At 50.2% G+C, this 14,324-nt stretch overlaps 1 protein-coding gene across 1 annotated transcript in view; it reads left to right on the top strand.

Annotated features, from left to right (window-relative positions):
- Window positions 1-14,324, top strand: part of LOC121556274 (hormonally up-regulated neu tumor-associated kinase homolog A-like) — a 73,528-nt gene that overhangs the window by 45,789 nt on the left and 13,415 nt on the right. Inside the window, exons 5-9 of the mRNA XM_041870174.2 lie at window positions 1,286-1,421; window positions 2,007-2,134; window positions 2,472-2,598; window positions 2,743-2,911; window positions 6,216-6,375. Coding sequence (XP_041726108.1) covers window positions 1,286-1,421; window positions 2,007-2,134; window positions 2,472-2,598; window positions 2,743-2,911; window positions 6,216-6,375 — 720 coding nt within the window. The remainder of the gene's footprint in view (window positions 1-1,285; window positions 1,422-2,006; window positions 2,135-2,471; window positions 2,599-2,742; window positions 2,912-6,215; window positions 6,376-14,324) is intronic.

A 14,324-nucleotide genomic window follows, 5' to 3' on the forward strand; every position in this document is an offset into this window, starting at 1 on the left:
TAGTCTACAGTAACAGGATATTTCATGGGGGTACAGACCTCTAGTCTACAGTAACAGGATATTTCAGGGGTACAGACCTCTAGTCTACAGTAACAGGATATTTCAGGGGGGGCAGACCTCTAGTCTACAGTAACAGGATATTTCAGGGGTACAGACCTCTAGTCTACAGTAACAGGATATTTCAGGGGTACAGACCTCTAGTCTACAGTAACAGGATATTTCAGGGGACAGACCTCTAGTCTACAGTAACAGGATATTTCAGGGGTGCAGACCTCTAGTCTACAGTAACAGGATATTTCAGGGGTACAGACCTCTAGTCTACAGTAACAGGATATTTCAGGGGTACAGACCTCTAGTCTACAGTAACAGGATATTTCAGGGGGCAGACCTCTAGTCTACAGTAACAGGATATTTCAGGGGGCAGACCTCTAGTCTACAGTAACAGGATATTTCAGGGGTACAGACCTCTAGTCTACAGTAACAGGATATTTCAGGGGTACAGACCTCTAGTCTACAGTAACAGGATATTTCAGGGGGCAGACCTCTAGTCTACAGTAACAGGATATTTCAGGGTACAGACCTCTAGTCTACAGTAACAGGATATTTCAGGGGGGCAGACCTCTAGTCTACAGTAACAGGATATTTCAGGGGGCAGACCTCTAGTCTACAGTAACAGGATATTTCAGGGGTACAGACCTCTAGTCTACAGTAACAGGATATTTCAGGGGGGCAGACCTCTAGTCTACAGTAACAGGATATTTCAGGGGGGCAGACCTCTAGTCTCCAGTAACAGGATATTTCAGGGGGCAGACCTCTAGTCTACAGTAACAGGATATTTCAGGGGGGCAGACCTCTAGTCTACAGTAACAGGATATTTCAGGGGGGGCAGACCTCTAGTCTACAGTAACAGGATATTTCAGGGGGGGCAGACCTCTAATCTACAGTAACAGGATATTTCAGGGGGGCAGACCTCTAATCTACAGTAACAGGATATTTCAGGGGGGGCAGACCTCTAGTCTACAGTAACAGGATATTTCAGGGGGGGCACGTGAAGGGAAGGTGGGTGGTTGGGTGGGGGTATGAATAAGTGACTGACAGACAAAAGGGTTGTAAAACACACACATCCACGAACCTCTCTTTCTGTCTAGTTCTGTCTTTATGTTTCTCTCTCTCTCTCTCTCTCTCTCTCTCTCTCTCTCTCTCTCTCTCTCTCTCTCTCTCTCTCTCTCTCTCTCTCTAACCCCCCCTCCGAAATGACATTCAGAACCTCTCTCCTCTCCTGTAGATTTTGGTCTCAGTAACTGTGCAGGAATCCTGGGTTATTCAGACCCGTTCAGTACCCAGTGTGGGAGCCCAGCCTACGCTGCTCCAGAACTACTGTCCCGCAAGCAGTACGGACCCAAGGTGGACGTCTGGTCCATGTGAGTACACAAACCACACAACTGAAAGGTTTTACACACAACAGTTTACAACATACAGGTTTCATGTCAACAGTTTACAACATAAATATTCTAGACTGTAAACAGTCAACCTTATTTATATCAGATTAAATACCCTTCTGGACCGTAAACAATAGATTGTATTTCTCTCTGAGAATAAATACACGTCTAGACTGTGAACAGTAAACCTTATTTCTCTATCAGAATAAATACACTTCTAGACTGTAAACAGTCAACCTTATTTCTCTCTATCAGAATAAATACACTTCTAGACTGTGAACAGTCAACCTTATTTCTCTATCAGAATAAATACACTTCTAGACTGTAAACAGTCAACCTTATTTCTCTCTATCAGAATAAATACACCTCTAGACTGTAAACAGTCAACCTTATTTCTCTGTCAAAATAAATACACTTCTAGACTGTGAACAGTAAAGACATCTATACAATCTACTAGATAACCTCTCAACCAGTTGACTAGAACTCATTTTTTATGAGATGTATTATTGGCTAGGTGAGTGTATAGTTTGTTGTACGCAGGTGTGTAACGTTGTCTGTCCCTTACAGAGGAGTGAACATGTACGCCATGCTGACTGGCACCCTTCCCTTCACCGTGGAGCCCTTCAGTCTCAGGGCTCTGCACCAGAAGATGGTGGACAAGGATATGAACCCTCTACCGCCCTCTCTCTCTACAGGTACACACAGAGACACACACAGAAACAAATGTACCAAAACAAGTGCCGGGCGGCTGTTTTGTTGTTTTTTAAATCCCAGAATGTAGCTTTAACAAACTCTCTCCCCCTTCTCTCTTCTCATCTCTCTCTCTCTCCCTCTCTCTCCCCCTTCTCTCTTCTCATCTCTCTCTCTCTCCCTCTCTCTCCCCCTTCTCTCTTCTCATCTTTCTCTCTCTCCCTCTCTCTCCCCCTTCTCTCTTCTCATCTTTCTCTCTCCTCTCTTCTCATCTCTCTCCCTCTCTCTCCCCCTTCTCTCTTCTCATCTCTCTCTCTCTCTCTCTCTCTCTCTCCTCCACAGCAGCCATCTGTCTAATGAAGAAGCTGTTAGAACCAAACCCAGCTAAGAGACCCAACATCCACCAGGTCATGGCTGACTCCTGGCTACAACTGGCTAACGCTAACACTGGAGCACCCTACCTCAACAGGTACACACACACGCACAAGCACGCGCGCACACACACACACACACACACACACACACACACACACACACACACACACACACACACACACACACACACACACACACACACACACAGATCAGATGGCTAACCTCTCTCTCTCTATAGGATCCACATTGAGGAGATCAACCACATGGTATTGCTCCATATGACAGAGAGGATGGGTTATAAACACAGCGAGGTGCTGAGTGCCGTGCTGACCAACAGAGCCTGTCACACCCTGGCTGTCTACTTCCTGCTCAGCAACAAGATGAAGAGGCTCTCCAAGGAGTACAGGGTAGGTTATCACACAACACCTGAACAGGACAGGGTAGGTTATCACACAACACCTGAACAGGACAGGGTAGGTTATCACACAACACCTGAACAGGACAGGGTAGGTTATCACACAACACCTGAACAGGACAGGGTAGGTTATCACACAACACCTGAACAGGACAGGGTAGGTTATCACACAACACCTGAACAGGACAGGGTAGGTTAGGGTAAACACCATGGCGTTAATAATAATAATATAATAATATGCCATTTAGCAGATGCTTTTATCCAAAGCGACTTACAGTCGTGCGTGCATACATTTTTGTGTCGGTACATGCCGATCCTTTGTTGTCCATCCTAATACTATGGAAGAGATGACAACGAGCTGCTAATTCAATCTGGACAAGATAATAACAGGACTGGTCATTCACTAGCAACACATCTGGACAAGATAATAACAGGACTGGTCATTCACTAGCAACACACATAGCAACAAGACAAAAGCACAACAAAACAGAACAGCAGAATTAACCAAAATAGATCAGAACACTTGAGACTTTAAATATCTGTAGAACAACGTTGTTATTCCCTGAAAACACCTGTTAATAGTAGGAGCTTATTGTAATGATATTCTCTGCACGAAAAGCAGTAGGCCTAACTCTAGAATAACGCTTGAATGATGTTGTAATAATGTTTTTATAACATTGTAAAGTAAGTCTTGTCTGAGCCAGACCAGCTCATAGGGCAGGAGCCTATCTCCAGTTTCTGTAGTGAGACAGCTTGATGTACAGCCCACCCCCTGGACAGGACACTAGTCTATCTCCTGTTTCTGTAGTGAGACAGCTTGATGTACCAGTACACCCCCTGGACAGGACACTAGTCTATCTCCTGTTTCTGTAGTGAGGTAGCTTGATGTACCAGTACACCCCCTGGACAGGACACTAGTCTATCTCCAGTTTCTGTAGTGAGACAGCTTGATGTACAGCCCACCCCCTGGACAGGACACTAGTCTATCTCCTGTTTCTGTAGTGAGACAGCTTGATGTACAGTACACCCCCTGGACAGGACACTAGTCTATCTCCTGTTTCTGTAGTGAGACAGCTTGATGTACAGGACACCCCCTGGACAGGACACTAGTCTATCTCCTGTTTCTGTAGTGAGGTAGCTTGATGTACCAGTACACCCCCTGGACAGGACACTAGTCTATCTCCTGTTTCTGTAGTGAGGTAGGTTGATGTACAGGACACCCCCTGGACAGGACACTAGCCTATCTCCTGTTTCTGTAGTGAGACAGCTTGATGTACCAGGACACCCCCTGGACAGGACACTAGTCTATCTCCTGTTTCTGTAGTGAGACAGCTTGATGTACCAGGACACCCCCTGGACAGGACACTAGTCTATCTCCTGTTTCTGTAGTGAGACAGCTTGATGTACCAGTACACCCCCTGGACAGGACACTAGTATATCTCCTGTTTCTGTAGTGAGACAGCTTGATGTACCAGTACACCCCCCTGGACAGGACACTAGTCTATCTCCTGTTTCTGTAGTGAGACAGCTTGATGTACAGTACACCCCCTGGACAGGACACTAGTCTATCTCCTGTTTCTGTAGTGAGGCAGCTTGATGTACAGGACACCCCCTGGACAGGACACTAGTCTATCTCCTGTTTCTGTAGTGAGACAGCTTGATGTACAGTACATCCCCTGGACAGGACACTAGTCTATCTCCTGTTTCTGTAGTGAGGTAGCTTGATGTACAGTCCACCCCCTGGACAGGACACTAGTCTATCTCCTGTTTCTGTAGTGAGACAGCTTGATGTACAGTACACCCCCTGGACAGGACACTAGTCTATCTCCTGTTTCTGTAGTGAGACAGCTTGATGTACAGTACACCCCCTGGACAGGACACTAGTCTATCTCCTGTTTCTGTAGTGAGACAGCTTGATGTACAGTACACCCCCTGGACAGGACACTAGTCTATCTCCTGTTTCTGTAGTGAGACAGCTTGATGTACAGTACACCCCTGGACAGGACACTAGTCTATCTCCTGTTTCTGTAGTGAGACAGCTTGATGTACCAGTACACCCCTGGACAGGACACTAGTCTATCTCCTGTTTCTGTAGTGAGACAGCTTGATGTACAGTACACCCCCTGGACAGGACACTAGTCTATCTCCTGTTTCTGTAGTGAGACAGCTTGATGTACAGGACACCCCATGGACAGGACACTAGTCTATCTCCTGTTTCTGTAGTGAGACAGCTTGATGTACAGTACACCCCCTGGACAGGACACTAGTCTATCTCCTGTTTCTGTAGTGAGACAGCTTGATGTACAGTACACCCCCTGGACAGGACACTAGTCTATCTCCTGTTTCTGTAGTGAGACAGCTTGATGTACCAGTACACCCCTGGACAGGACACTAGTCTATCTCCTGTTTCTGTAGTGAGACAGCTTGATGTACAGGACACCCCTGGACAGGACACTAGTCTATCTCCTGTTTCTGTAGTGAGACAGCTTGATGTACAGGACACCCCCTGGACAGGACACTAGTCTATCTCCTGTTTCTGTAGTGGGGCAGCTTGATGTACAGTACACTCCCTGGACAGGACACTAGTCTATCTCCTGTTTCTGTAGTGAGACAGCTTGATGTACCAGTACACCCCCTGGACAGGACACTAGTCTATCTCCTGTTTCTGTAGTGAGGCAGCTTGATGTACAGTACACCCCCTGGACAGGACACTAGTCTATCTCCTGTTTCTGTAGTGAGACAGCTTGATGTACAGGACACCCCCTGGACAGGACACTAGTCTATCTCCTGTTTCTGTAGTGAGGCAGCTTGATGTACAGGACACCCCCTGGACAGGACACTAGTCTATCTCCTGTTTCTGTAGTGAGACAGCTTGATGTACAGGACACCCCCTGGACAGGACACTAGTCTATCTCCTGTTTCTGTAGTGAGACAGCTTGATGTACAGAACACCCCCTGGACAGGACACTAGTCTATCTCCTGTTTCTGTAGTGAGACAGCTTGATGTACAGGACACCCCCTGGACAGGACACTAGTCTACAGCAGGGCCTTACCCCCAATCTATCCCTTTATGCTGAGTGCCAAGCAGAGACACATCCGGTCCCATTTTTGGTGTGACTCATCCGGGATCGAACCCCCAACCTTCCAATCTCAGGTTGGACACTTTAACCACAAGGCCACTAAGTTATGTTAATAGTACATAATAAAGTTGTAATAACATTTTAATAACGTTTCTGTCCTCCAGGAAAAGCAGTACCAAGTTGTATAAACGTTGTAATAACGTTTCTGTCCTCCAGGAAAAGGTGTACCAAGAGAAAGAGAAGAAGACAGAGAAGAAGGAATACTTCCAGACCCAGTGGAGGAAACACATAGAGAAGGTCACCATCCCTCCTAAACAGACTCCTGTCTACCGGGCCTTCAGCAAGGGCCCTAGCAAGGAGAAGAAACACAGGAATGGTGAGACTAGAGACACACGCACACACACACACACACACACACACACACACACACACACACACACACACACACACACACACACACACAGCCAACATTGTCCTGAGTGTACGTTGGAATGTGCCCTTGGCGTGTGTGTAATGGCCTCTCATGTGCCTAGTGAAAGTCGACACACCCTCTAACACAGTCTTTACATTTTGCTGCCTTAAAATTACATCTAAATAGCGATTGTTTTCCTACCGATCTACACAACCTACTACACATTTTCAAAGTGAAAGAAAATTTCTGGAAATGTTTCCAAATCAATATAAAAAAATATATATATTAAGATGAATTGATTGCGTATGTCTTCACCCCCCAGAGTTATTACTTGGTGGAAGCGGCTTTGGCAGCCGCTACAGCTGTTCATAATTTTGATAAGATTTGACCAACCTTAGGGTAACATATATCTATTGTTTTTGTCAGAATGTCTCCAGTATTGTTGTGGCAGCATCATGTTATGGGTATGCTTGTCACCAGCAGGGACTGGGGAGTTTTTCAGGATCAAAATAAATATAAAAGGAGCAAAGTCCAGGTAAAAGGTTAGAGGAAAACCCACCTCAGTCTTCTGAAAATCTAACCCTGGGATAGTTATATTTTTCAGCGAGACATTTACACACATTTTAATGCCAAAGACACACCAGACTGGCTTTCCAAATGGTACTGAGTGTTCCTGAGTGGTCCAGTCTCAGGGCCTATAACCCGAGTGGTCCAGTCCCAGGCTCAGGGCCTATAACCTGAGTGGTCCAGTCTCAGGGCCTATAACCTGAGTGGTCCAGTCTCAGGGCCTATAACCTGAGTGGTCCAGTCTCAGGGCCTATAACCTGAGTGGTCCAGTCTCAGGGCCTATAACCTGAGTGGTCCAGTCTCAGGGCCTATAACCTGAGTGGTCCAGTCTCAGGGCCTATAACCTGAGTGGTCCAGTCCCAGGGCCTATAACCTGAGTGGTCCAGTCTCAGGGCCTATAACCTGAGTGGTCCAGTCTCAGGGCCTATAACCTGAGTGGTCCAGTCCCAGGGCCTATAACCTGAGTGGTCCAGTCTCAGGGCCTATAACCTGAGTGGTCCAGTCTCAGGGCCTATAACCTGAGTGGTCCAGTCTCAGGGCCTATAACCTGAGTGGTCCAGTCTCAGGGCCTATAACCTCAGTGGTCCAGTCTCAGGCTCAGGGCCTATAACCTGAGTGGTCCAGTCTCAGGGCCTATAACCCGAGTGGTCCAGTCTCAGGGCCTATAACCTGAGTGGTCCAGTCTCAGGGCCTATAACCCGAGTGGTCCAGTCTCAGGGCCTATAACCTGAGTGGTCCAGTCCCAGTCTCAGGGCCTATAACCTGAGTGGTCCAGTCCCAGGGCCTATAACCTGAGTGGTCCAGTCTCAGGGCCTATAACCTGAGTGGTCCAGTCTCAGGGCCTATAACCTGAGTGGTCCAGTCTCAGGGCCTATAACCTGAGTGGTCCAGTCCCAGTCTCAGGGCCTATAACCTGAGTGGTCCAGTCCCAGGGCCTATAACCTGAGTGGTCCAGTCCCAGTCTCAGGGCCTATAACCTGAGTGGTCCAGTCTCAGTCTCAGGGCCTATAACCTGAGTGGTCCAGTCCCAGTCTCAGGGCCTATAACCTGAGTGGTCCAGTCTCAGGGCCTATAACCTGAGTGGTCCAGTCTCAGGGCCTATAACCTGAGTGGTCCAGTCCCAGTCTCAGGGCCTATAACCTGAGTGGTCCAGTCCCAGGGCCTATAACCTGAGTGGTCCAGTCTCAGGGCCTATAACCTGAGTGGTCCAGTCTCAGGGCCTATAACCTGAGTGGTCCAGTCTCAGGGCCTATAACCTGAGTGGTCCAGTCCCAGTCTCAGGGCCTATAACCTGAGTGGTCCAGTCCCAGGGCCTATAACCTGAGTGGTCCAGTCTCAGGGCCTATAACCTGAGTGGTCCAGTCTCAGGGCCTATAACCTGAGTGGTCCAGTCCCAGGCTCAGGGCCTATAACCTGAGTGGTTCAGTCCCAGGGCCTATAACCTGAGTGGTCCAGTCTCAGGGCCTATAACCTGAGTGGTCCAGTCCCAGTCTCAGGGCCTATAACCTGAGTGGTCCAGTCTCAGGGCCTATAACCTGAGTGGTCCAGTCCCAGGGCCTATAACCTGAGTGGTCCAGTCCCAGGGCCTATAACCTGAGTGGTCCAGTCTCAGGGCCTATAACCTGAGTGGTCCAGTCTCAGGGCCTATAACCTGAGTGGTCCAGTCTCAGGGCCTATAACCTGAGTGGTCCAGTCTCAGGGCCTATAACCTGAGTGGTCCAGTCTCAGGGCCTATAACCTGAGTGGTTCAGTCCCAGGGCCTATAACCTGAGTGGTTCAGTCCCAGGGCCTATAACCTGAGTGGTCCAGTCTCAGGGCCTATAACCTGAGTGGTCCAGTCTCAGGGCCTATAACCTGAGTGGTCCAGTCCCAGGGCCTATAACCTGAGTGGTCCAGTCTCAGGGCCTATAACCTGAGTGGTCCAGTCTCAGGGGCCTATAACCTGAGTGGTCCAGTCCCAGGGCCTATAACCTGAGTGGTCCAGTCTCAGGGCCTATAACCTGAGTGGTCCAGTCTCAGGGCCTATAACCTGAGTGGTCCAGTCTCAGGGCCTATAACCTGAGTGGTCCAGTCTCAGGGCCTATAACCTGAGTGGTCCAGTCTCAGGCCCTCAGGGCCTATAACCTGAGTGGTCCAGTCTCAGGGCCTTTTCTCTCAGGGCCTATAACCTGAGTGGTCCAGTCCCAGGCTCAGGGCCTATAACCTGAGTGGTCCAGTCTCAGGGCCTATAACCTGAGTGGTCCAGTCCCAGGGCCTATAACCTGAGTGGTCCAGTCTCAGGGCCTATAACCTGAGTGGTCCAGTCTCAGGCTCAGGGCCTATAACCTGAGTGGTCCAGTCTCAGGGCCTATAACCTGAGTGGTCCAGTCTCAGGGCCTATAACCTGAGTGGTCCAGTCTCAGGCTCAGGGCCTATAACCTGAGTGGTCCAGTCTCAGGGCCTATAACCTGAGTGGTCCAGTCCCAGTCTCAGGGCCTATAACCTGAGTGGTCCAGTCTCAGGGCCTATAACCTGAGTGGTCCAGTCTCAGGGCCTATAACCTGAGTGGTCCAGTCCCAGGGCCTATAACCCGAGTGGTCCAGTCTCAGGGCCTATAACCTGAGTGGTCCAGTCTCAGGGCCTATAACCTGAGTGGTCCAGTCTCAGGGCCTATAACCTGAGTGGTCCAGTCTCAGGGCCTATAACCTCAGTGGTCCAGTCTCAGGCTCAGGGCCTATAACCTCAGTGGTCCAGTCCCAGTCTCAGGGCCTATAACCTGAGTGGTCCAGTCTCAGGGCCTATAACCTCAGTGGTCCAGTCTCAGGCTCAGGGCCTATAACCTGAGTGGTCCAGTCTCAGGGCCTATAACCTGAGTGGTCCAGTCTCAGGGCCTATAACCTGAGTGGTCCAGTCCCAGGCTCAGGGCCTATAACCTGAGTGGTCCAGTCTCAGGGCCTATAACCTCAGTGGTCCAGTCTCAGGCTCAGGGCCTATAACCTGAGTGGTCCAGTCTCAGGGCCTATAACCTGAGTGGTCCAGTCTCAGGGCCTATAACCTGAGTGGTCCAGTCCCAGGGCCTATAACCTGAGTGGTCCAGTCTCAGGGCCTATAACCTGAGTGGTCCAGTCTCAGGGCCTATAACCTGAGTGGTCCAGTCTCAGGCTCAGGGCCTATAACCTGAGTGGTCCAGTCCCAGTCCCAGGGCCTATAACCTGAGTGGTCCAGTCTCAGGGCCTATAACCTGAGTGGTCCAGTCCCAGTCTCAGGGCCTATAACCTGAGTGGTCCAGTCCCAGTCTCAGGGCCTATAACCTGAGTGGTCCAGTCCCAGGGCCTATAACCTGAGTGGTCCAGTCCCAGTCTCAGGGCCTATAACCTGAGTGGTCCAGTCTCAGGCTCAGGGCCTATAACCTGAGTGGTCCAGTCCCAGGCTCAGGGCCTATAACCTGAGTGGTCCAGTCCCAGGCTCAGGGCCTATAACCTGAGTGGTCCAGTCCCAGGGCCTATAACCTGAGTGGTCCAGTCTCAGGGCCTATAACCTGAGTGGTCCAGTCTCAGGGCCTATAACCTGAGTGGTCCAGTCCCAGGCTCAGGGCCTATAACCCGAGTGGTCCAGTCTCAGGGCCTATAACCTGAGTGGTCCAGTCCCAGGGCCTATAACCTGAGTGGTCCAGTCCCAGTCTCAGGGCCTATAACCTGAGTGGTCCAGTCTCAGGGCCTATAACCTGAGTGGTCCAGTCCCAGTCTCAGGGCCTATAACCTGAGTGGTCCAGTCCCAGGGCCTATAACCTGAGTGGTCCAGTCCCAGGGCCTATAACCTGAGTGGTCCAGTCCCAGTCCCAGGGCCTATAACCTGAGTGGTCCAGTCTCAGGGCCTATAACCTGAGTGGTCCAGTCCCAGTCTCAGGGCCTATAACCTGAGTGGTCCAGTCTCAGGGCCTATAACCTGAGTGGTCCAGTCTCAGGGCCTATAACCTGAGTGGTCCAGTCTCAGGGCCTATAACCTGAGTGGTCCAGTCCCTCAGGGCCTATAACCTGAGTGGTCCAGTCCCAGGGCCTATAACCTGAGTGGTCCAGTCTCAGGGCCTATAACCTGAGTGGTCCAGTCTCAGGGCCTATAACCTGAGTGGTCCAGTTCAGTCTCAGGGCCTATAACCTGAGTGGTCCAGTCCCAGGCTCAGGGCCTATAACCTGAGTGGTCCAGTCCCAGGGCCTATAACCTGAGTGGTCCAGTCTCAGGGCCTATAACCTGAGTGGTCCAGTCCCAGTCTCAGGGCCTATAACCTGAGTGGTCCAGTCTCAGGGCCTATAACCTGAGTGGTCCAGTCTCAGGGCCTATAACCCGAGTGGTCCAGTCTCAGGGCCTATAACCTGAGTGGTCCAGTCTCAGGGCCTATAACCTGAGTGGTCCAGTCCCAGGGCCTATAACCTGAGTGGTCCAGTCTCAGGGCCTATAACCTGAGTGGTCCAGTCTCAGGGCCTATAACCTGAGTGGTCCAGTCTCAGGGCCTATAACCTGAGTGGTCCAGTCTCAGGGCCTATAACCTGAGTGGTTCAGTCTCAGGGCCTATAACCTGAGTGGTCCAGTCTCAGGGCCTATAACCTGAGTGGTCCAGTCTCAGGGCCTATAACCTGAGTGGTCCAGTCTCAGGGCCTATAACCTGAGTGGTCCAGTCCCAGTCTCAGGGCCTATAACCTGAGTGGTCCAGTCCCAGTCTCAGGGCCTATAACCTGAGTGGTCCAGGCTCAGGGCCTATAACCTGAGTGGTCCAGGCTCAGGGCCTATAACCTGAGTGGTCCAGTCCCAGGCTCAGGGCCTATAACCTGAGTGGTCCAGTCCCAGGCTCAGGGCCTATAACCTGAGTGGTCCAGTCCCAGGCTCAGGGCCTATAACCTGAGTGGTCCAGTCTCAGGGCCTATAACCTGAGTGGTCCAGTCCCAGGCTCAGGGCCTATAACCTGAGTGGTCCAGTCCCAGTCCCAGGGCCTATAACCTGAGTGGTCCAGTCCCAGGGCCTATAACCTGAGTGGTCCAGTCTCAGGGCCTATAACCTGAGTGGTCCAGTCTCAGGGCCTATAACCTGAGTGGTCCAGTCCCAGGCTCAGGGCCTATAACCTGAGTGGTCCAGTCTCAGGGCCTATAACCTGAGTGGTCCAGTCCCAGTCTCAGGGCCTATAACCTGAGTGGTCCAGTCCTAGTCCCAGGGCCTATAACCTGAGTGGTCCAGTCTCAGGGCCTATAACCTGAGTGGTCCAGTCTCAGGGCCTATAACCATTGAAGAGACTTGGAATGGAGATATCGGGACGAAACCAATTTACATAATATGTACATAAGCTTTTCAATTGACATTAGCAACGGGAATGTCACGGGCTGACAGAGGGCTCGGGCTGACAGAAGGCTCGGGCTGACAGAGGGCTCGGGCTGACAGAGGGCTCGGGCTGACAGAGGGCTCGGGCTGACAGAGGGCTCGGGCTGACAGAGGGCTCGGGCTGACAGAGGGCTCGGACATGGCTCAGGGGCTTGAAGTGACAGATGCGCTTGCAGCCGCTTGACCTGCCCCTTGACCTGCCCCTTGACCTGCCCCTTGACCTGCCCCTTGACCTTCCCATTGACCTTCCCCTTGACCTGCCCCTTGACCAGCCCCTTGACCTGCCCCTTGACCTTCCCATTGACCTTCCCCTTGACCTTCCCATTGACATTCCCCTTGACCAGCCCCTTGACCTTCCCCTTGACCAGCCCCTTGACCTGCCCCTTGACCAGCCCCTTGACCTTCCCATTGACCTGGAAGGCGTATAAACTCACAGATGTATTTTGTTGAGCTCAGATCCATCATGGCTTCATCTCTCCAAGGAACAACTGCTGCTGATGGTACAAATGTTGACCTCTTTGGTCGAGTTTTAAATGCATCGCGACAACACATGGCCTTACCGAGGTCCATACAGACATAAATACGTGCAACTTTGTCTAGACGGACCGAAGCTCCCACCCGCTCTGAGCGAGCAGCTCATATAGTAACATTAGGTATCAGAGGAGGGCAAGAAGACGACAAGAAGCTAGCGTTAGCACCTGCCATGGCCAATCGTCCGATTTGGACCTGGTGGGAAAACATTGTTGGAAACTTCACCGAAGTGGACTGGGTGAGAAACTTCAGGATGAATAACATAGACTTTGAACACTCTTTGTAGTGAGTTGCGGCCACTTCTTGAGCTCACCGACACTCGGTTGAGAGTCGCAGTGCCAGTGAGGAAACGTGTTGCTATTGCGGTGTGGTGGCTGGCTACAGGCTCTATTTTCAGATGCATCGCACACAAGTTTGGTGTCAGTGAGGGCATTCGTCTGTTCGACCCTTCACAATGTATGTTTTGCAATTGAGCTCAAGTTGAAGGACAAATACACTGTGTTTCCATCCGGAGATGCACTGAGGGATACCATCCGGAGATTCAGGCAACTTGCCAAAGGATTCCCTCAATGTGTAGGTACCATATACCCATCATAAAGCCCACCACTCGACAGTCACACAGACTTCTTCAATCAGAAGGGATGGCGTTAGGTTATTCTACAAGGGGTCGTCGACCACCACTTAAGGTAAAACTTGTAAGTTGAATGCCAAGTAACATTTACAGTAAAGCTACAAAAACAATACTAGCCTATGGCAACTCAAGAGTACTGGCCAATTAAGTAGCTTAATATTAAATGAATGGTAACTCAACATCAGTCTTAACTCTAATGTAATATCAATGCTGTGTGACTGATAAAAAAAACAAAAAAAACTATTTCCAATACAGGTTCATGGACACAAGCACTTCAATTTTTGACTCAGTAGTGCCAGGATGACTGTGGCGTCGGCAGGCTTGCAGGAAGGGGGCGTTGAGCCAGGGTGACTACTGAAACATTTACATTTTAGTCATTTAGCAGACGCTCTTATCCAGAGCGACTTACAGGAGCAATTAGGGTTAAGTGCCCAAGGCACATCGACAGATTTTTCACCTAGTCGGCTCGGGGTTTAGAACCAGCGACCTTTCGGTTACTGGCACAACGCTCTTAACCACTAAGCTACCTGCCGCCTTCTCTGTTCTGTTTAAGTTCCAAGATGGCGCCGGCAGAGAGGGCTGCCTTGCTTCCAGTCCTTAGGAAACTTTGCAGTATTATGTTTTTTTATGTATTATTTCTTACATTGTTATCACAGAAAATTGTTTTTACATACAGCCGGGAAGAACTATTGGTTATCAGAGTGGCGTCAACTAACCAGCACTACGAAACCAGGAATACGACTTTCCCGAAGCGGATCCTTTGTCCGCACCACCCAGGGCATTTGAACTGATTCCAGAGGCCGAACCAAAACAACGGCGCCGGAGGAGAGGGAGCCAG

This window comes from Coregonus clupeaformis, unplaced genomic scaffold, assembly GCF_020615455.1.
Source record: "Coregonus clupeaformis isolate EN_2021a unplaced genomic scaffold, ASM2061545v1 scaf0045, whole genome shotgun sequence".
NCBI classification, from domain to species: domain Eukaryota; kingdom Metazoa; phylum Chordata; class Actinopteri; order Salmoniformes; family Salmonidae; genus Coregonus; species Coregonus clupeaformis.